Source organism: Capsella rubella, unplaced genomic scaffold (assembly GCF_000375325.1).
Source record: "Capsella rubella cultivar Monte Gargano unplaced genomic scaffold, Caprub1_0 scaffold_7, whole genome shotgun sequence".
NCBI lineage: Eukaryota > Viridiplantae > Streptophyta > Magnoliopsida > Brassicales > Brassicaceae > Capsella > Capsella rubella.
Window position 1 is genome coordinate 10,694,515 of NW_006238917.1, and position 18,940 is coordinate 10,713,454.

Here is an 18,940-nt window from a genome sequence, read left to right on the forward strand (position 1 = left end):
TCTCTACGGTTGTGTCGTTTCCCTGAGACGTATTGAGACAACGTTTCGTATAAAATAATGCATGAGAAAATACATAACAAAACAAAACCCTTCACGTAAATTAACCACCTCTCTAGCATTAAAAACGGTGCGTTTTGGGCTTATTGGTATTGCCACGTGTTGAAAAACCTCATTGCACAAAACGCAGCGTATCAGGAACTAAATTCAAAATCTCAAGCTACCACCACTAACCTCAAAACGCCGCGTATCTGCATTTAGTGGTATCACGTGTTTAAATAGTTCCTGATGAAGCGCACCGTTTTAGGTGACTTTGTCGACATTTTTAAGTTTTTATGTATTAAAACGCTGCGTTTAAGAAATTTCGAAATCTCAACTATTATTTTATGATATTTTGGTAATCCCGCCCAAATATTTTGAAATTGAAACTCTAATTTGTTTTGTCGGCATGTGGTATTAATCCTACATTTATCGTTTTGTGCTTTTCCACTTCAAAAATCAAAAGACATTTTTTTTTTTCTCTTCTCCCAAACTTTTGTTTTCAAATCCTAAATTATTTTACCCTAAGAATTTTGCCGATGTCAGCTTCAACGAATCGCCGCCGGCTAAAAGATCTAAACGCCGGCGCCGGAGAAAATCAAATCTCTGGTAAAAAACCATCAAGGTCTGTAACTCCACTTCCGATCTCGAGTAAGAATCCTAGTCCTGGTCTGCAGAAATCATTGTCCAGCAAAGAGAATCCGAAGCTTAGTCACCGTTCATTTGGATCGACTCAGAAGCCAGTGCTTCGTCCTGTTCCCCGGATCGATAAGTCCGCCGTGAGAGGTGTTGGTGATGGTTGCGAGGGTCGGGTTACGCGATCGACGGCTTCTGGGTTGCGAGGTAGGAGTTCTAGTCCATCTGATTTGATTAGGGTTTTCTCGGATTTGAGGAAGAGAAATGAATCTAGGGTTGTTGGGGAAAAGGGTGAATCGGATCAGGATAAGAAATCTGGGTTCAAGGCTTCTGGGTTTAAACAGGGCGAGAGTGAGAATAAGGTTGGTGATGTAATCTGTGAGCCAAGTAAGGTTTGTGAGAAAACAGATGAAGAGAGTAGTGTTGCAGTGAAATCAAGCAAATTTGAAGGTTCTAGCTTGGCGAGAAACTCAGTTTCTAATGCAAAGCCACATGCTGTGCTTGGTTCCGGAGAAAAATCTGCTGTTGCTTCGAAATCTGATTGTAAAGTTGAAAAGATTGGGAAAGGTACTAGTATAGGTTTAAGAAGAAAGTCTTTGGATAATGCTGGGAAGGCAATGGAGATATCAAAGGAGATAAGAGGAAATGAAGGAAGTAGCAACAGCTCTAGTAAATACCCGAGCAAGCTGCATGAGAAGCTTGCTTTTCTTGAAGGAAAGGTTAAGAAAATTGCATCAGATATCAAGAAGACTAAGGATATGCTGGATTTGAACAATCCGGATTCATCTAAGGTTATAATCTCTGATATACAGCAGAAGATCACAGGGATTGAAAAGTCTATGAGCCATGTTGTTGATGGTCCGGAGAAAAACAAAGCTACTCAAGTGAAGAAATCCTCAGTTAAAGGATTAAATAAGGAAGAGCTGGAAGACAGACTCTTTCCTCACCAGAGGTTGTTAAGAAGCAGAACTCAATCCAAAACATCGTCACATGTCACAAAGGGGAATGACTCTGTTGTGCCCAGTAATGCAGTAAATGTTGAAGGAAAGCCATCAGCTCCTGTTGAGGAGAATGCGATAGCTCTAGAGTTCTTGGCCTCACTTGACAAGGAAAAAGTCACATTTATAGGTGATCAGAATGCACTAGAAAATTTGGAAGTGGAGGAAATGGATACCGAGGAACCATCAAAGGAAAATGATGCTTCAAAAGACGGCAATCTGACTTCCAACTTAACTGAAATTCTCAGGGCGAATGAAGCCCTTGAGGAAATTGATGATGAAGAGAATAGGGAGGAGATGGAACTGGAAGAGATAGATGATGGGTGCATGTATCAACCCAATTACATTGGGTCCAAAACTTCTACAGGAGGATGGTTTGTATCCGAGGGCGAGGCAGTTATACTTGCTCATGATGATGGCTCATGTTCCTATTATGATGTTGCTAACTCTGAGGTACTATCCGTTTATGTTTTCAGTGATTTATCTTCATTTATGGAACACCTGTTTTTTAGTATCAGGTTTGATCTACCTTGAACTATGCTGGTGTTGAACGTTGATTTTAAAATCTCATATTCACCGCAACACACACATTTCTCGAGCTACCAGAAGATGTTTAGGATAGCTTTTCTTGATATAAACTGATTTTTTTTCACCTTCTACTTGCTGAAATACTTAGTAACTAAAGCTTTATTTTGGGCTATATATTGTTTGCAAATTTTATGGTTAATGAATGTAATTCTCTACCATAGGGGTGGTTTTGTATAAAGTGACTGGAGTTTGTGCACTGTTTGTATACTATATGCATTGTCATCTTTTACATCAAAAACTTTTTTTTTTTTCAGGTGAAATCTGTGTACAGTCCTCCAGATGGTATCTCACCAAACACTTGGAGAGATTGCTGGGTAGTTCGTGCACCGGGTGCAGATGGCTGCTCAGGCAGATATGTCGTAGCTGCTTCTGCTGGGAATACCTTAGAGTCTGGTTTTTGTTCATGGGATTTCTACACGAAAGACATTCAAGCACTTCACATCGAGGATGGATCTTCCAGAGTTTCAAGAACAGCTCTTGCTCCTCTACCCAATAACACATCACATGGTAGGAACACTCCGGCTTGTGCAGTTGTACCTGAAACTCAACAATGGTGGTACAGACCATGTGGTCCTCTTATAGCCTCAACTGCTAGTTTCCAAAGTGTAGTTAAGGTTTTTGACATACGAGATGGGGAGCAAATCATGAGATGGGGGCTCCAGAATCCTGTGTCAGCTTTAGATTATTCGAGCCCTTTACAGTGGAGGAATCGAGGAAAACTTGTCATAGCAGAAACTGAAGCAATTTCTGTTTGGGATGTCAATTCTCTTCACCCTGAAGCACAGCACACTATTTCCTCTTCAGGGAGGAAAATCTCGGCTTTTCACATTAATAACACAGATGCTGAAGTTGGGGGAGGTGTTCGTCAGAGGTAAAATTTTTATTTTAATAGCATCTTCCTATTCTCCTTGCTTAGTTCCATCAATTGATCATATGAACATGAGGAAGCTAATATAATGGATACTTTAGTTTCTCTTTCATTCACTTATTAGTTTCTTTTTACCTGAAAATGCAGGGTAAGTTCCTTGGACGCTGAAGGGAACGACGGAGTTTTCTGTACTAGTGATTCAATCAACATCTTGGATTTCCGTAACCCTTCAGGCATTGGTGCTAAAATCCCGAAACTCGGTGTTAATGCTCAATGTGTATCATCTCGAGGAGATTCAGTATTTCTCGGATGTACCAATCAGAAAACAACTGTAAAGAAACATATGGTTTCTTCATCTCAAGTGCAGCAATTCTCCATCAGGAAACAGCGTCTCGTGAGCACATACAGTCTGCCTGACTCTAACTCTCACCCGCACCACGCTGCAATTACCCAAGTCTGGGGGAATTCAAATTTTGTCATGGCTACTTCTGGTATGGGACTTTTCGTGTTTGATACAGCAAAAGAGGAGACCTTGCAACAGCCTTTGACAAGTGACTATGGAAGCCTTCAAACTGTAAGGGAGATTATCGGTCCAAACGATCTATATTGCCCTTCATTTGATTACTCAGGCTGTCGTGTACTCCTCATCTCGAGAGACCGCCCGGCTTTATGGAGATACCTCTTATAGGTAAAGCATTAAACTTTTAAATATAACTTTTGTATACAACTTATATCAGATGTTAATAGTTGAATTCTGAATTTCAGGTAAATCAAAGCTATGATGGTGTGTTCCCACGATCAGTTGATTCTTCAAAACGGAGCCTATTAAGCCAAGTGTTAGCACAGCTTGTGCTGCTTCTCTTGTGTTGTGTTCATACTTTTGCTCTCTGTTACCAACCAACTATGATGCTTTTTTCTAAAATCTCCTTTCATGCTATCTGCTTTGTTTGACTTCAGCCTGTACATACATCTGGTGTTTTTGATCAGTTTCAGAGGTTTCTTATTTTTCACCATTATTTCTACTGTATCCAGAAAGGAAGATCCAAATAGCACAAACCAGATCTTACCACTGAATAATTCAAGATATTGTCATCTCACCTAATTTCTCTATACACAAAAATAGCTAATCATCCCAGTTTACTAATTTAGATGACACAACTTGTAAACTCTGTAGAACAAAATGGAACCTTGATGAGATCTTTACCTGACCCGTTATGTTTAGGCGCTGCAACTTCTTCAGACCACACACATGTTATAAACTATGTATGTCTGTCTAGTCATCACCAAACGAATATATATTCCTAATATTACATCTTTTAATCTCTCTCTCCGCAAATTATTAGTCTTGTCAAATCTTGCTCTTTCCTCGTTTGAATCTTGAGGGCCATGTCGGATCTTGCAAAAGACGCATGGCGAAAGTATCTGATTCAGCTCCAAGCCTACCCTTTACGAACCAAGGTTTATTATTTTCGATAATACCCTCAATTTCTCTCTCAAATCTTTAGATGATGATCATGTTGTGATGAAACTTTCAGGCGATCACTGCTGGGGTCTTGGCTGGGTGCAGTGATGCTATAGCTCAGAAGATCTCTGGAGTTAAACAGATTCAGTTCCGGAGATTGCTTCTCCTTATGGTTAGTTTTGCTTTTGTCTTATATTATATGTTTGTAATCTATATATGTTGTCTGAAAAAAATGTGATTTTGGTTCATCTGTGTAGTTGTATGGGTTGGTTTATGGAGGACCATTTGGTCACTTCTTTCACAAATTGATGGATGCTATTTTCAAAGGGAAGAAGGGTAATTCAACTGTCGCCAAAAAGGTTTTGCCTTTTGAACCAAACTATCATCTTCTTGAATGCTTCTGCAAACCTCCTTGGTTATAGAAGAAGTTAAACACTTGTTGGCCCAAATTTGTGTGAATACATGCTTTGAATGGGATTACAGATAACTTGTTTATAGTTCAAGTTGATGTTACATTTGGAACAATCAGTTTGGATATTTGAATATGCTTAGATTAGACTGGATATTTGAAGACACAAACTTACATGTATACTACTAGTTCGAGACATTGTAGGAGCATTTCACGTTCTGTTTCTGATGATCAATATTATATCTTTAAAGATCTCTTATAGTTTCTGAATCTTGAGGACCAATATCATGAACTAACCAATAACTGTGTTGAAGCAGGTTTTGTTGGAACAACTTACATCATCTCCTTGGAACAATTTTCTTTTCATGGCTTACTATGGTTTAGTAGTTGAAGGTAAGGATCATTTGAAAATTTTGATCTTTTTGGTTTTCTCTTTAGTGATCTATGATTTAGAGTTAAGATTCTATGTTCATGTCTTACTATGGTTTAGTAGTTGAAGGTCAAGAATTAAGGGTCATTAGAAATTTTGGTTTTCTCTTTAGTGATTAATGATTTGGAGTTTTGATCCTATCTTCATGTCTTACTATGGTTAAGTTTTTGAAAGGTACGGATCATTTAAAGTCATCTTTTTTGGTTTTCTCTTTATGTCTTGCAATGTGTATCCAGGGAGGCCATGGAAGCTAGTCAAGCAAAAAGTTGGGAAAGATTTCCCTGCAATCCAGTTAACAGCATGGAAGGTATAAAGAGTAACCAAATAAAAACACACACTATGCTACACTTTTGACAATTTATCCAATTTGGATGGTTCTGATTTCTGAAACTTTGTATGTGAACAGTTCTGGCCAGTTGTGGGATGGATTAATTATCAGTATGTCCCATTGCAATTTCGCGTCTTGTTCAGCAGCTTCGTAGCCTCATGCTGGTAAACGCTTTAACCGTTCTTTGGCATTTCTATATTCTTAAAAGGTTTTTGGTAACATCTTCTTCTTCTCTGCACTCATTCAGGAGCATATTTCTGAACCTTAAAGCCCGGTCCCCGGCGATCAAGAACGCCTAGAATATGAAAGAAACATGATTGAATCACCTTTTATCTCGAAATGTAAAAAAACTCCAAGAATTGAATCTCAAGTTAAAAACTGAATCACTTTGGTCACTGTTTGTGTTGTTTTGGTCCATTATATTAATAATAATTCAAATTAGATGCATTTTATAAATTTTACTCTTAACTCTCATCCTCAAATAACAGGCAAAATTATATAAGATATTCTACATGGTGCATGGTATATTTGTAGATATTTGTATCCTAAATAAACCTTAAGTCTTTTATAATTTTTCTATACAGTAAATTCATTTGTATATTGGTTGTTTTATGAAAAATTGTTAAGGTTTAATGAGCAAAGCATACTTAGTACTTAATTAACAACTAAACTCCCAACAATATGAATTAAAGAACTAGTTGGTAGGAGTGGGACTATAGAAAAACAAACTATCGATCGATCAGGTTGATTTTATTTACCTCACAGTCTTCACTTACTCATATTTTGTAAGTAGTTACATAAATGCTTACCACACTATTTTAGTAGATTTGAGAAAGAACACACTTACCGATTTTAATCAACTCTTTTAATTTTAAACTTTGAAGTCTAGTTTAAGTAGCTGTTGACCCTTAAGTTTCTTATTTTATAAAAAAAAATTAACTCGGATTGTGCTTAAACGTCTACATTAAATGAACTGTCCATTGACATAATCACTTCCACAGAACTAAAGTTTCTCAATTTTATCAATGGTACATAAAAGAGAGAGACTTTGAAGTAAAGAAGATGACAGGAATTGGTTTTTGAGAGATTTATTTTTCTGTACCAAGATGGAAACTTAAAGTGCGTATGGAGTTGTAGTCTTAATAGACTAGAAAATGCGTCGATGAAGACATGGAAAGAGTAAAAGATGTGATGGGCAAATATATGAAAACGTAAATTTATTTACGAATTGAAGTTAAACAAATCAGTTAGTTAGTAGTTGAAGCAGTAGTGTGAATATTTTGTTTAAATATTAGAAGAGGTCGTGTAGTTGGCTTGCAACTCAGCTATATAAACGGAGCTGGTCTCTTGGCTTAATGCGAACACAGACATAATACAAGAAATGGGGCGTCTCGTTAATGGAGCTTGTCTCTTGGCTTTGTTATGGTTCAATGTTTTTGTGGTGAGTTATGTGGCTGCGAGAGAAGGTGTGACCTTTAACAGAGATGAAGCGGAGAAGACCTTCACAGGAAGCAGCAAAGGCTTTGGAGGTGGTTTTGGCGGTTGGCACAGCGTGGGATTTGGTAAAGGAGGTGGCATTGGTAAAGGTGGAGGCACTATTGGCCACGGAATAGGCAAAGTGGGCGGTTTTGGAGGTGCGATTGGTAAAGGTGGTAGCTTTGGGGGCGGAATAGGTAAAGGCGATTGTTTTGGAAAAGGCGGAGGGATTGGAGGTGGCATCAGCAAAGGCGGTGGTTTTGGAAGTGGTGTGATTGGAGGCGGTATCGGCAAAGGCGTTGGAATTGGTAAAGGATGGGGCTTTGGCGGTGGCTGGATTGGACACCATTGAGCTAAATGAGAAGAAAGTTGTAGTTGCACTACATGGATGTCTAACGTAAAACAAGATGGTTTAACGGACTTCTGAATAAAATGAACTGGCTTTCACGTATTTTTGTAACTTTTAGTATTCCAGTCATGATAAGCTTTGCACTTTTGTGTTTCCACTAGTTTCTATAATTACGATAATTTGATATCTACTATCAAAAGATATGTTAACAATGTGGCTGCCTTTGTATTTCCAGCGTATGTGCCTATCTATGTTTGTTTCATTCCCGGGAATCTCATCACTCAAAAATGAACCTAAGTAGCCCACATACTGATAAAAACTGGAGTCTTCACTCTTCAAGCAATTTACCTCAACTCCAAGTAGGAGGACCTCAGATTCAACCTCGATGAGTCGTTGCTCCACCTAAGAACTCAAGCACCCCTTGATAAGTCCTGTACAAACACACGATGCAAAATGATTATACCCTCTTCTCAAAGCCACACTCTCACTACTTTGTACACCTTCATCTCGATGCTACCACTAACTGAACTAACTAACTCTATTTTCTACTCAAACCTTAGATTTAGCAATTTGACTCTCACCTCCATCGACTTTTGCTCACCATCTGCTTTCTTAATCAAGTACCACAAAGCATTATTCCCTGCTTAAGTTGTAACCATCAGGGCCAAAACCAAAATAATGCAATCAATAACAACAAATCCGGCAAGAATACTAGAAGGACAAACATAGTATGAAAACAGCAAAGCCTGTAGTTATAATAACTCTGCCAAAACTCAAAAGTACACTCAGCCGAAAAATAACTTAATAGAAGTGACTTATTGTAATAGATAGCACATGCTTATAAAGAGATTCAAGCAGTCCAACCCGTTATGAAGTTGAGGAGTCTTTGATTTGATCTAAGGATCCAAAAACCAGGTTGGTGAAAATCCCCTAGTTACTACTGGCCTTGTCGACTCTGGCCATCATTGTACCCACCCCCATAACCTTGTGACGGGTCAGATCGCCAAGATCCATCACCATAACCGCCTCCCATGTAGCCACCACTACCAGGGTTGTTTGAACCACCGCCACTAGGACGCCCACCAACTGCACCATATGAGGCTTGATTTCCATAACCAGAATCATTTCCACTGTACCCTCCATATCCGTAGCTTTGATTACCATAGCCAGATGGTGATTGCGCAGGAGGAGCTGCACCAGGAACTCCATATCCAGTATGAGCAGCACCACTCCCATAACCTGGGTTCCCATAACCACTCGGAGCTGGAGTGTCCCATGAGTTTCTCGGGGCAACTCCAGTACTACTTCCATAACCGGCACCTGGGATGCTCGTTGCTCCATATGCAGCAGCAGCACCAGCGCCATAACCTCCAGCAGAACCAGTGTAACCTCCATAGCTACCATACCCGGTACCATTACTACCATTTCCATACCCAGCACCGTAACCAGAAGACCCATAAGATGGTAAACCATTTCCAACATTTTGATGCTGCAGAAACCTATTAGAATCCATACGTCCATCATAATTGCTCTCATTGCCACCATAACCCTGGTAACCGCCAGAGCCACCACCACCCATTGATCGTCCAGCACCTCCAGGATTGGCATCTTTAGGAAGAGCACGCTTTACTTCAACTTGCTTACCGCTCAAATCATGGAAAGTCTTGTGCAACACACGGTCTACAGCATCTTCAGAGTCAAAGGAAATAAATCCAAACCCACGAGGACGGTTAGTAGCCTGGTCGTACATGATTGCAACATCAGTCACAGGGCCATAAACTTCAAAGTACTGACGAAACTCTTCATCAGTCAAAGTAGGTGGCAAGCCTCCAACAAAGATCTTTTTGGTTTTATTGTAAGCATCACCCCCAGAACTTCTAGATGGATTAAGGTTCCCAGATCTTCCGGACACTTGTTGCTCCTCTCTTGACATGGCTTTCTTCACGTCAACCTAAACACCAACCAAAATCAATAAAGCTCAGGATAATCTCCAAAAATCATACTTGACCCAAATCAAGAACATCACAACAGCAAATACATCTGTTTTTACTTTTCCCTATAGACCAAACCAAGCTCTCTTTTCTAATAATATATTCAAAGCACAAAACAACTATCAATTTCCCAAAAATGCCTCATTCTCCCAATTAAAACCATCCTGGGAGTCCAAGAAACATTAGGGGGAATTCAAACCAAACAAAAAAATTTCATTTTCACTCTCTCTTTTTCAATCAACGCAGCTAAAGGCAAAAGGGCAAAACTTTAAAACTTGGAAACCACCACAATTAGAGAAATGGAGCCATAAGAAAGCAATAGTAACCTCTCTAGTATCAATGTTGTGTTTGTCGTCAAGAACCCTATCGAGAACAGAAGGATCCGAGAAGATAACAAACCCAAAACCCCTAGGTCGACCCGTGAGCTTGTCTCTCATCACAATGGTCTGAGAAACCTCTCCATACTTGCTGAAATGTTCTCTTAGCTTGTCTTCATCAGTTTCCCATGAGATACCACCGACAAAAAGCTTTCCTTGATCCGAATCCATGACTATAAACCACTCTCTTACTTCTGACACAGGAAAATCACAAATCAACCTCAATCTACAAAATCCCAAAAACCCACTGCAGAAACCTCCAGAAATCACAACAAAAGGCTTGAGCTTTACGAGCAAAGAGAGAGAGAGAGCAATGGCTGTGGCCGATTTGAGAAGAAGACAGCGAACGAATATTTCTATTGGTTTGGTATTGATATTCGCGAAGGGACGAATCTGTCAGCAGCAGATAAATAAATGAACGGTCCAGATCTTTTACAATACACAGAACGGTTCAGATCTGTTTCCCGTTTTCTTGTAATAGAGATGCTTATTCACAGGGCTTAGTTCGGCCCAATTGATGTATAAGCCCACATAAACTCACTCGTGTGTGTTTCTTCTATCCCACACACGTGCCACCATATCTTTGACAAGAATGACAAAAAGATCTGTCGTGCTGTGATGAATCATCATCATCTCTGTGTCCAGATATGCACTTTGTTGTCGCTAATTACAGCTTTATTACTCCTTGTAATAATTAACCTCATATATGTTTTTATTTAATCTCTTAAAACTTAAATCTACCTCGTATATGTATGTTTTTAAAACTATAATTTAAAAAAATATATTTAGAGTCTACCAATAACGACAATACTTGCACGTTCGTTATTCAACACCTTCAATTTACAGTTACGAAGAAAAAATAAAAAGGGCAACGAGACTTTGAATTGTCGCTTTGTCAATGTCAGCTTCACTGAAAATTTAAACAAAACTTTCGAATAGTAATAATGATTAATGATTACATGACATTAACTAATTAAATTAAAATTTCCATAATTACATTTTTCAAAGGTTAATTCAAAGCGAGGAAAAAGAATATAATAATGTTTCAGTCGTTAAATGTGAAAAGAGGCGAAAATGTGGGGCTAATTTATAAAGTTTTTTTCTTCTTTAATTTTAAACAATTTTTTTTTGAAAAAATTAAAATTAAAAAACAGTTCATAGAGGAGGTTTCAGCTTTCAACAACGAAAAAGCCGTTTTGTATTTGCTTCTCTTTTTTTTTTTTTTGTGTGTTGTGTCTTTCTTCGTTCCTTCGATCTCTCTCACTATTGTCGCTTCTCTGGAACAGCTCGATCTTTGATTTGGGGGGGTTTTTTTTTCTGTTAGTTACATCTCTTGTTCTGTCTGAATCGTTTTTGTTTATGTTTTATTTGATTTTGACTTGACTAAAACCGTGTGAAAGAAGATGGAAGAATGAGAAGAAGAAGGTTGTGATATTTTTTTTTTCAATGGAGCAGCTTGTTAACTTCATCATTCGACCTCCAAGGTGAAAGAAGCTCTTAGTTTTTTTCTCAATTTAGAAACTTGCTCATTCTGAAATTTTGGTTTTGAGTTTTATCTTTCTATTTGTTTCTCTTTTCTTGGTCGTAGAATTGGGTAAGGAAGTTTAGAGTTTCAGATTTGAATTTTGGAGCTTTGTTCTTGATCTTAAGTTGATTTTGGATTTTAAAATGGATGGAAGGATATTCTAGGAATTCACTTGATTTAGGGTTGCATTAAAAGATTTTATTTTGTTAATAGACTTGTCCCATTTGCATTTGGATGTATAACTTGGTGTGTGTGATGCAGAGCTGAATACAATCCGGAACATGATCTCTTGGATCAGGAGTTCATGCTTAAAGGGAGATGGTACCAAAGGAAAGATTTAGAGGTAAACCTTTCTATTACATTTTTGAGAGTTTATAAAACCAACCAAACCTGTGGACTTGTAAAGGAGTGTGCTAAGGATATTGTATCTTGACAGGTTAAAAACAGCAGGGGAGATGTCCTTAAGTGTAGTCATTACATGCCAGTTGAGCGTCCTGAAGATAGGCCTCTTCCTTGTGTAATATACTGCCATGGAAACAGGTAATTGTTAATTTCTAACTTGTAGTAGTGTTATCCTGAGCTGTACTGGTGAAACAAAGCAGAATTACTCATCCTTTATCAGATGGAGTAGCTGTTAGGATACTATGCTTTGAAAGAAACAACTGATATGGTACTCGTTTAAGAGTTTCCAATTGTCATAAGTGGTCTTATTGCTTTGTCACATTCCTATCCATTTGCTGTTGTCTAGTGATCACCAACTTAGTCCCCTACTCCTTGGTTGCTATTGTTTCTTTTAGAATATTGTTCATTAATGGCCTTATGTTTATTCAGTGGATGTAGAGCTGATGCCAGTGAAGCTGCAATCGTATTACTTCCGTCAAACATCACAATTTTCACGCTTGACTTTTCGGGATCTGGTCTCTCTGGCGGGGAGTATGTCACATTGGGTTGGAACGAAGTATGTCCTCCTTTGATCTTTCTTCAAAATATTCCTCTTTTCTTATTCAAATATTAAGGCCTAAAGTTATTGTGTTTTCTCTAATTTGTATTCCACTAAACCAATACACCTGTGCTACTTCATTTGGTCTATAAAGGCACCTTATTATTATCTTCCTGAAGACAGATTTCCATATAATCTAGAGGTTTTGATGCTCTATTTCATGGTAGACTTAGGAGACCTCACATATTCACTAGGTTCTCTAGTGGAAAGATCATGTAGGATTGTCGTGTGCTTGGTTAAGTTGTCGATGAGTTTTCCCTTCCCTCAGTCACGGGGTTCATTAGTCTTTATCCTGCATGATAAGAGCACTTCCTTCTATTATAATTGTTAAATGTATTGTGGGTGCTTGCAGAAAGATGATCTGAAGGCTGTGGTTGAGTATTTGCGCACGGATGGAAATGTCTCCTTGATTGGCTTATGGGGTCGTTCAATGGGTGCTGTCACAAGGTTCCTTTAAGTCTTTCATTTATTAAATTACTTACTAAGATCGTTTTCATTTCCGGTATTGCATTAAAATATGGAACTGTTTACTATATAAGTGAATTTTGTTAAGCATTTGAGGATTTACTTTGGGAACCCCTTCTTCTTTACCAGTAGAGAGGAGAATAGTTTCTGAGAACCAAATGAAATACAATTTGGGCTGGTTTGTTGTCTATTTAGCTTAGAAAACATGACTCATTCATGTGTCTAAATGATCTAAGACATGTCAATTTTTTCAACCACTGCAACTTATTGTTACAATCTTTATCCCTGTCTACTGGACTATTAAATCATTGTGTTATATTTCACTTATCTTCCAGCTTGATGTATGGAGCCGAGGATCCCTCTATTGCAGCTATGGTTCTAGACAGCCCGTTCTCTGATTTGGTTGATTTGATGATGGAACTTGTAGATACATATAAGTTCCGGTTGCCAAAGTTTACTGTAAGTAAATTTAAATTTGTAGTGTCTGTTTCTTGTTAGATTTGTTCTGCCCATGGCAAGGTTTCCCAGTGTCTTTATTATATGGCTTTAACCTCTTTCAATATCTTATTCAGATAAAATTTGCAATACAATATATGCGGAGAGCTGTTCAGAAGAAAGCCAAGTTTGACATAACGGATCTCAACACCATTAAGGTCATTTCCTCTGGTAGTTTTTACTTTTTGTCTAGTTGATTAACTAATCTATTCACTAGCATGCAACATCATCATTTTGTTTGGTAATCAGTTGCATATTTTCTCACATTGTTTGGCATATAGTATTTTTCTTAAAGTGTATAAATGTATCAAATTCAATTGCTAGTTGAGATTTTGTTGCTAGCTCTATGTTTTTATGTTATGTGATGTTTTGTTTCTCGTTTTTTCAATTTTTAACGTTTATGCTACAGGTAGCGAAATCGTGTTTTGTTCCTGTTTTATTTGGACATGCCATGGACGATGACTTTATTCACCCACATCACTCAGAGCGTATATATGAAGCATACATAGTAAGTTTCCATGCTAGGGAGACTTTCTTTATATTATTCTTTTCTTCCTCTAGCTTCTCAGACGTTCTTGATAAGCCCTTGACCATGTAGCCTTTAAACATCTGAATATGCTAGGGAGACAAAAATATCATCAAGTTTGAGGGAGACCACAATTCACCCCGACCACAATTCTACTTTGATTCAATAAACATCTTTTTCCATAACGTTCTTCAACCTCCAAAGGTTGTTGGGCCAACATTTTTTGACCCGGTCGATGATTACTTTGCCAAGGTAAAGAATCTTGCAGCAATTCAATATTTTTTCTTACGTCTTCATGTCTCTTGAGCAAGAAATGTCAATGATGTTAACTGTCTTATGTTCAGGGCAGTTGGAGCACCATGCAAGAACTAAGTTCTCCACAACCCTCAGCACAGAAAGGTAAGTAATCCGGGTTTTTCTCAATATTTATTCCAGGTTTTATTGTATTCGTAGGAAACATCATATCTATTTTATTTTATGATTAGCTGCAGGCAGCACCTCTGATGCTATAGATGAAGTCCGCTTGAAAAGACCTATGAGTCGCATAGAGGTTGGTAATTTTTGACTACAGTCTGCATGGTTTTAATACTAGTGGTCAACACAGTTTTCTTACTACATTTGTGAAGTATACTTTTCCCTTATGCTGAATCCCTAAGAACATGATGGTTCTTTTTGTTACTTCTCTCAGGTTCCTTCTAATGACCCATCTAATCAATCATCATCAGAAACCAAGGTGTGACCAACTTCTGTACATGTAACATATCGTCTATGGAAGAGTTTCAGAAATGAAGAGATGTCAAATGTGTAGAATACTCATGATGTTGCATGGTATAATTTATTTCAGGAGAAAGAGAGTAATGAAGTCTCCAGTAGTTCATCTTCTGATATGATCAGCTTTGATTTATCGAATGGAGATCCATATCCTCCTCATCTTGCGGTAGCTTTAGATGATGATCAATATGTGGAGTTTCACGTAGATGAGCTGGCAGATTTTCCATCTAATGCAGAGGAAGAAGAGAGGGTGAGAATAAAAAAAGTGGATTTTGCACTATGTGCCATCTTAATGACTATGCTATATATTTGGTTATTCACATATCTTAATGGCCTCAGATGCTGATGGAAGCAGTGATGAAATCGTTGAAGGATGTGGAGGTTGAAACTCATCAGAGCAAAGAACCTTCCTGGACTAATACAGAGAATACTGAAGAAAAAGAAGCTAATGGTACTGTGTCTACTACAAAACCAGAATTGGCACATTTTGAGACAGATTCTTCTTCCGGTCCAACACCTAGTAACCATGATACGCCATCATCTTCTGAAGCCAATGCTCCATGTAGAACATCAGATTCTCTCCCAGGACCTATAAATGGTTTCGTCCCTGGTGCTTCGCCACAAATGAGTCTGGACACAAACGAGGCCATTGATTTGTCAGCACATACAAAGGCAACAGTGACTGTGGTTGGACGTAGTAGCACATCAGGAAACGTTTTAGATGGGTTGTTACGCCGATGGGATCTTAATTTCTTCAAAAGTAGATAATTCCTTTTTAAGTTATGTGTTTTGGTTTGTGCAAAATAGAATGGAAAGCTAAAATGTTTAAAGGTTTGTCATAACAAATTATCTTCTGGCTATGGTTTATATGATTTTATTCATATGCTGTGTCGTAGCAAAAATCTCTATGAAAGAGAAGATATCATATCTTGTTGGCTTTGAATCTGCACTTGTTCATTCCATATTTTTTACCAGAAGGTCTTTAAACCCTCTTGCTATGAATATGTACTGAGACCAGCTTGCAAATACATATAATGCCATCATTTTACATGTGTTTTGATCGTGTATGTTTTCCTTCGCAATTTAGGTGTGAAGCAGAGCAAATGTTGTGGAGGAAGTACACTAGAATATAGACCATTTGATCACTCGTAATAGATGATGACATGATGAGCAAAAACAAGACAATTAGGGCTTGAGACAAAGTCAATGTCTTTAAATTGTTGCCTATTTCTTAGTCCTAACTCAACAACAGCATTGCTTCTTCAATGAGTTCATTGATCGTTGAGCCATGGCGTGCCAAACCAACCGTGCCAGAGAATATATCAAAGTTCTCAAGTTCAGCAGCGGTCTCAAAGACAGTCTCTAACTCATTCTTCATGCCAAGGTTTTGGAAAGTCTTGACTGTCTGAGGATTAGCTTCAATCATCGCAATGGTTAGTTCTATTGCAAACCTCCTGATTCTTGGAACCTTTGGAACTGGCTGTTCATATTTCTTGAGAATATTGACTAATGCCTCGGCTAGTTCTTCCTCGCCCACTCCCGCTTTCTTGAACATCCATCTCAATTCTTCAAGACTCATTAACTTGAGAATATGTGGTGCTAATCCCACCATAACTTCTTGAGGCTTTCTCTCTTCATACTTGATTGCCATAAGAACCTGCATTATAAGATAACATTAGTGATGATTACGATCCATGAATCTAATCAATTTATTCTTGATCAAGACCATGAACACTCACTGTTTTTCCTGCAGATTTAATTATTTTCTTCAGCTGTTCATTGAACAGGTCAGGAGCTGTATATGCACAGAGGTTCCGCAAGATTCTCGCTGCATTCAACCGAATCAACGGGCTGTTCAATGCCTCAACCAGATCCTGAAGAACATTTGATCTTAAGATACGTTGGCAATTGCTTTTACTTCCTTGAGCTAACAAAGCTATGGATTCACCAGCAGAGACCCTCACACCACTTTTATCCTCTGGAATCTCATTGTTCAAGAATATGCAGAGAAGTCCCTTTAAAATGCCGCCCGAGCCTCCAATTTTCTCGGTTGCACCTTCGTCAAACGCAAGGAAAGTCAAGATTTCTGCACAGAGCTTTTGCAAATCAGGTTGACTCTTTCCATGGTGTAACGTTTCCCTAATGTTGCTCACTGTGAAGACAATCCCAGAGATAATCAACCTCAAGTTCTTCCCTGTGGCTCCTGTTGTGCTCACCAGCTTCTTTAACAGTTTCAAAGACCGTTTCACTGCCAAGATCTTGTAAGGCTCTGCAACCGCAACTCTTGAATCTTCCAACAACCTCTTCTCAGCGTAAGTGAAGTCAATGATCTTTGATAGTAACCCTTTAGTTTTCCCAATCTTCCCGCAGTTGTCATGATCTCGAGCTAGCCTTTTCAGAATCAGCAGTCCAAGATTGTTCAACGTCCATAAATTTGAATTATTGATACTCTTTTCTCCAATCTCATCCGTGGCTTGACCTGAATCTCTTGTGCTCTCTAAAAGAGAAGATATCGACTCAATCGCTCCCGGGATCCCTGCAACTCTCAGAGAGTTCTGCTTCTTACTAGCCAATCTTGAGAGAATCTCTGCAGCTGACATTCTTACATCTTCTTGATTCTTGTTTCTCCAGTTCAACATCTCCACTAACCTTTCTATGATTTCAAGATTTGTCCCAATCTTCTGAAGAGTATCAACCGAATAGTCTTGGTGGGTTGAGAATGTACAAAGAATCTGTACTCCAGTGAGCTGTTCATCAGGAGAATTCGTTACCATGAGCTCCATGGCAAAAATCACCATATCCATCTTCAATCCATCGAAGATGCTCCCATTGAGGCATCTAGAGAAGGCATCATAGAAGAATCTTCTCACCGATCCCGTGCCAAAGTTCTCAAGACCGCATTCTTTATTCACTTTCTCAAGAATCTTGATAACACTAATCATATATTCCCAGTAAGCTTTCTCCACAAGAAACAGAAGAGCCTCAGCGAGGGCTAGAGAGTAGAACAGAGTCAAAGCAGAGTGAAGATTGGTGCTTTTCGGTTTCAAGCCGTTGTCTCCGTAGTCTTGCTTGACGAGTTTTATCATAGAGATAACAATGCTAAAGAAAGCAGAAGCAATCTGAAGCCAGTAGAAGACTCTACTCACGTTTCTTGAGACAAAGACCCATCCTGTGTAAGGCAACATAGGAACATCAGAGCTTTTCCATGTCCTTGTCCGCGCGATCTGCCCCGAATGCCTCTCTTCTCTTCTCGGTTCCTCAACCGACGATCTATCGTCGTTCCCAGCAATATGAGCTGCTGAATGGAATATTTGGATAACTTGTTTGGCAAGGAACCTGAAGGTGTTGATTCCAGAGATTGTGTACTTAGACTGATGCTGCAGTTCAAGCTCATGGCTTCTACTGAAGAGCCGAGCCCCTTCCACTACAAGAATCACAGTGACAAACCAGAAATCTGATGTCTCTAAGCTTCCAGCAAAGCCACCAAGAAGAACAACTGTTGCCCACACGAATCCTAAAGATCCCAACCGTGAAGCAATCTGCGAGTTAAAGAACACATTCAAAACACACAAAAAAACGACTCTTAAACATAATGAAAATATGAATCTTGAAATCTCAAAAAACCTTCTCAAGAACTGCGAGTCGTAAGGCAAAAAGGGTTAGTTTCTTCTCCGGCGCAGGAACTGGCAACTGTTGTGTCGGTCTCCGAGGTTCTGGGGTCGAAGTATTGTCTGGTCGGAAAATAGTTGTGCCAGAAGAACCGAGTTGTACGACCACATCGGTAGTACGGTCAACCATTTGAGACAAAACAACAAAGATACAATAGTGTTCTTGTAATTTGGTTTCACGTAGATAATTTGATTTATATATTAAAAAATTATGATAATTAGGTTAGTCCTCAGTGTTTTTGTTTCACCATGCACGTCGTTGAGTTTGATCCATTGACTTTTGCAAGACAATGCGTCCAAAACAACAACGATCTTGGATTATTACTCATGTCGTCATTAATATGTTAACCAATCACATAATAATAACATTTCTTAATCTCGTGTATAATTGTTTTATAAATATATATGTTTATAAATTATATCCAATCATCGAAAGTTCTGTTAACAAAAAGCATTGAACGTTTTAGGATCGATCAGATCGTTACTTGTGATGGTTGAGCTGGATATTCCAATTACAGAATCCTTACAATCATGTCATATAT

General features: G+C 38.6%; 6 protein-coding genes across 8 annotated transcripts; 4 read left to right on the forward strand and 2 right to left on the reverse strand.

Moving 5' to 3' along the window:
* Positions 1-515: 515 nt before the first annotated feature.
* Positions 516-4,142, forward strand: LOC17878653 (KIN14B-interacting protein At4g14310). Its single transcript, XM_006282493.2, has 4 exons — positions 516-2,123; positions 2,513-3,129; positions 3,274-3,814; positions 3,892-4,142. The coding sequence occupies exons 1-3, from the start codon at positions 576-578 to the stop codon at positions 3,812-3,814; spliced, it is 2,706 nt and encodes a 901-aa protein (XP_006282555.1). The 5' UTR covers positions 516-575; the 3' UTR covers positions 3,892-4,142.
* A 170-nt stretch (positions 4,143-4,312) lies between these two features.
* On the forward strand, positions 4,313-6,211 carry LOC17878241 (peroxisomal membrane protein PMP22). Its single transcript, XM_006284531.2, has 7 exons — positions 4,313-4,584; positions 4,662-4,760; positions 4,846-4,947; positions 5,315-5,390; positions 5,664-5,734; positions 5,834-5,919; positions 6,003-6,211. The coding sequence occupies exons 1-7, from the start codon at positions 4,513-4,515 to the stop codon at positions 6,052-6,054; spliced, it is 558 nt and encodes a 185-aa protein (XP_006284593.1). The 5' UTR covers positions 4,313-4,512; the 3' UTR covers positions 6,055-6,211.
* An 870-nt stretch (positions 6,212-7,081) lies between these two features.
* Positions 7,082-7,682, forward strand: LOC111829759 (glycine-rich cell wall structural protein). The gene has a single exon (XM_023779870.1). It carries the CDS (start codon positions 7,137-7,139, stop codon positions 7,581-7,583), a length of 447 nt encoding a protein of 148 aa, XP_023635638.1. The 5' UTR covers positions 7,082-7,136; the 3' UTR covers positions 7,584-7,682.
* LOC17878119 (heterogeneous nuclear ribonucleoprotein 1) lies at positions 7,674-10,290 on the reverse strand. 2 transcript variants are annotated; one of them, XR_002833116.1, is made up of 4 exons: positions 9,898-10,290; positions 8,445-9,531; positions 8,162-8,220; positions 7,674-8,011 (listed from the first exon to the last, which is right to left on the reverse strand). XR_002833116.1 is itself a non-coding variant. In XM_023779866.1 (2 exons), exons 1-2 carry the CDS (start codon positions 10,117-10,119, stop codon positions 8,518-8,520), a joined length of 1,236 nt encoding a protein of 411 aa, XP_023635634.1. In that variant the 5' UTR covers positions 10,120-10,290; the 3' UTR covers positions 8,244-8,517. The 2 variants fall into 2 exon arrangements, 1 of the variants encoding a protein (XP_023635634.1); XM_023779866.1 differs by lacking the exons at positions 7,674-8,011; positions 8,162-8,220 and having other exon boundaries at positions 8,244-9,531.
* An 866-nt stretch (positions 10,291-11,156) lies between these two features.
* Positions 11,157-15,778, forward strand: LOC17879323. Of its 2 annotated transcripts, none has more exons than XM_006283390.2 (14): positions 11,157-11,432; positions 11,735-11,816; positions 11,910-12,013; positions 12,305-12,431; positions 12,826-12,920; positions 13,274-13,397; positions 13,511-13,591; positions 13,843-13,941; positions 14,056-14,211; positions 14,304-14,358; positions 14,445-14,509; positions 14,648-14,692; positions 14,804-14,980; positions 15,070-15,778. In XM_006283390.2, exons 1-14 carry the CDS (start codon positions 11,395-11,397, stop codon positions 15,496-15,498), a joined length of 1,677 nt encoding a protein of 558 aa, XP_006283452.1. In that variant the 5' UTR covers positions 11,157-11,394; the 3' UTR covers positions 15,499-15,778. The 2 variants fall into 2 exon arrangements, with proteins under 2 accessions (XP_006283452.1, XP_006283451.1); XM_006283389.2 differs by having other exon boundaries at positions 14,451-14,509.
* A 189-nt stretch (positions 15,779-15,967) lies between these two features.
* LOC17880923 lies at positions 15,968-18,528 on the reverse strand. Its single transcript, XM_006285060.1, has 3 exons — positions 18,355-18,528; positions 16,470-18,269; positions 15,968-16,387 (listed from the first exon to the last, which is right to left on the reverse strand). Exons 1-3 carry the CDS (start codon positions 18,526-18,528, stop codon positions 15,968-15,970), a joined length of 2,394 nt encoding a protein of 797 aa, XP_006285122.1.
* Positions 18,529-18,940: the final 412 nt, after the last annotated feature.

Coding starts and splice junctions, on each gene's coding strand:
- LOC17878653 (XM_006282493.2), top strand. CDS start 576: ATGTCAGCTTCAACGAATCGCCGCCGGCTAAAAGATCTAAACGCCGGC. Junction 2,124..2,512: donor ATGATGTTGCTAACTCTGAG/GTACTATCCGTT, acceptor TTTTTTTTTCAG/GTGAAATCTGTGTACAGTCC. Junction 3,130..3,273: donor GGGGGAGGTGTTCGTCAGAG/GTAAAATTTTTA, acceptor CTGAAAATGCAG/GGTAAGTTCCTTGGACGCTG.
- LOC17878241 (XM_006284531.2), top strand. CDS start 4,513: ATGTCGGATCTTGCAAAAGACGCATGGCGAAAGTATCTGATTCAGCTC. Junction 4,761..4,845: donor GGAGATTGCTTCTCCTTATG/GTTAGTTTTGCT, acceptor TCATCTGTGTAG/TTGTATGGGTTGGTTTATGG. Junction 4,948..5,314: donor ATTCAACTGTCGCCAAAAAG/GTTTTGCCTTTT, acceptor GTGTTGAAGCAG/GTTTTGTTGGAACAACTTAC.
- LOC111829759 (XM_023779870.1), top strand. CDS start 7,137: ATGGGGCGTCTCGTTAATGGAGCTTGTCTCTTGGCTTTGTTATGGTTC.
- LOC17878119 (XM_023779866.1), bottom strand. CDS start 10,119: ATGGATTCGGATCAAGGAAAGCTTTTTGTCGGTGGTATCTCATGGGAA. Junction 9,532..9,897: donor ACAACATTGATACTAGAGAG/GTTACTATTGCT, acceptor GTTGGTGTTTAG/GTTGACGTGAAGAAAGCCAT.
- LOC17879323 (XM_006283390.2), top strand. CDS start 11,395: ATGGAGCAGCTTGTTAACTTCATCATTCGACCTCCAAG. Junction 13,398..13,510: donor TCCGGTTGCCAAAGTTTACT/GTAAGTAAATTT, acceptor TATCTTATTCAG/ATAAAATTTGCAATACAATA. Junction 14,693..14,803: donor AATCATCATCAGAAACCAAG/GTGTGACCAACT, acceptor AATTTATTTCAG/GAGAAAGAGAGTAATGAAGT.
- LOC17880923 (XM_006285060.1), bottom strand. CDS start 18,528: ATGGTTGACCGTACTACCGATGTGGTCGTACAACTCGGTTCTTCTGGC. Junction 18,270..18,354: donor GACTCGCAGTTCTTGAGAAG/GTTTTTTGAGAT, acceptor TTTAACTCGCAG/ATTGCTTCACGGTTGGGATC. Junction 16,388..16,469: donor TTAAATCTGCAGGAAAAACA/GTGAGTGTTCAT, acceptor CTTATAATGCAG/GTTCTTATGGCAATCAAGTA.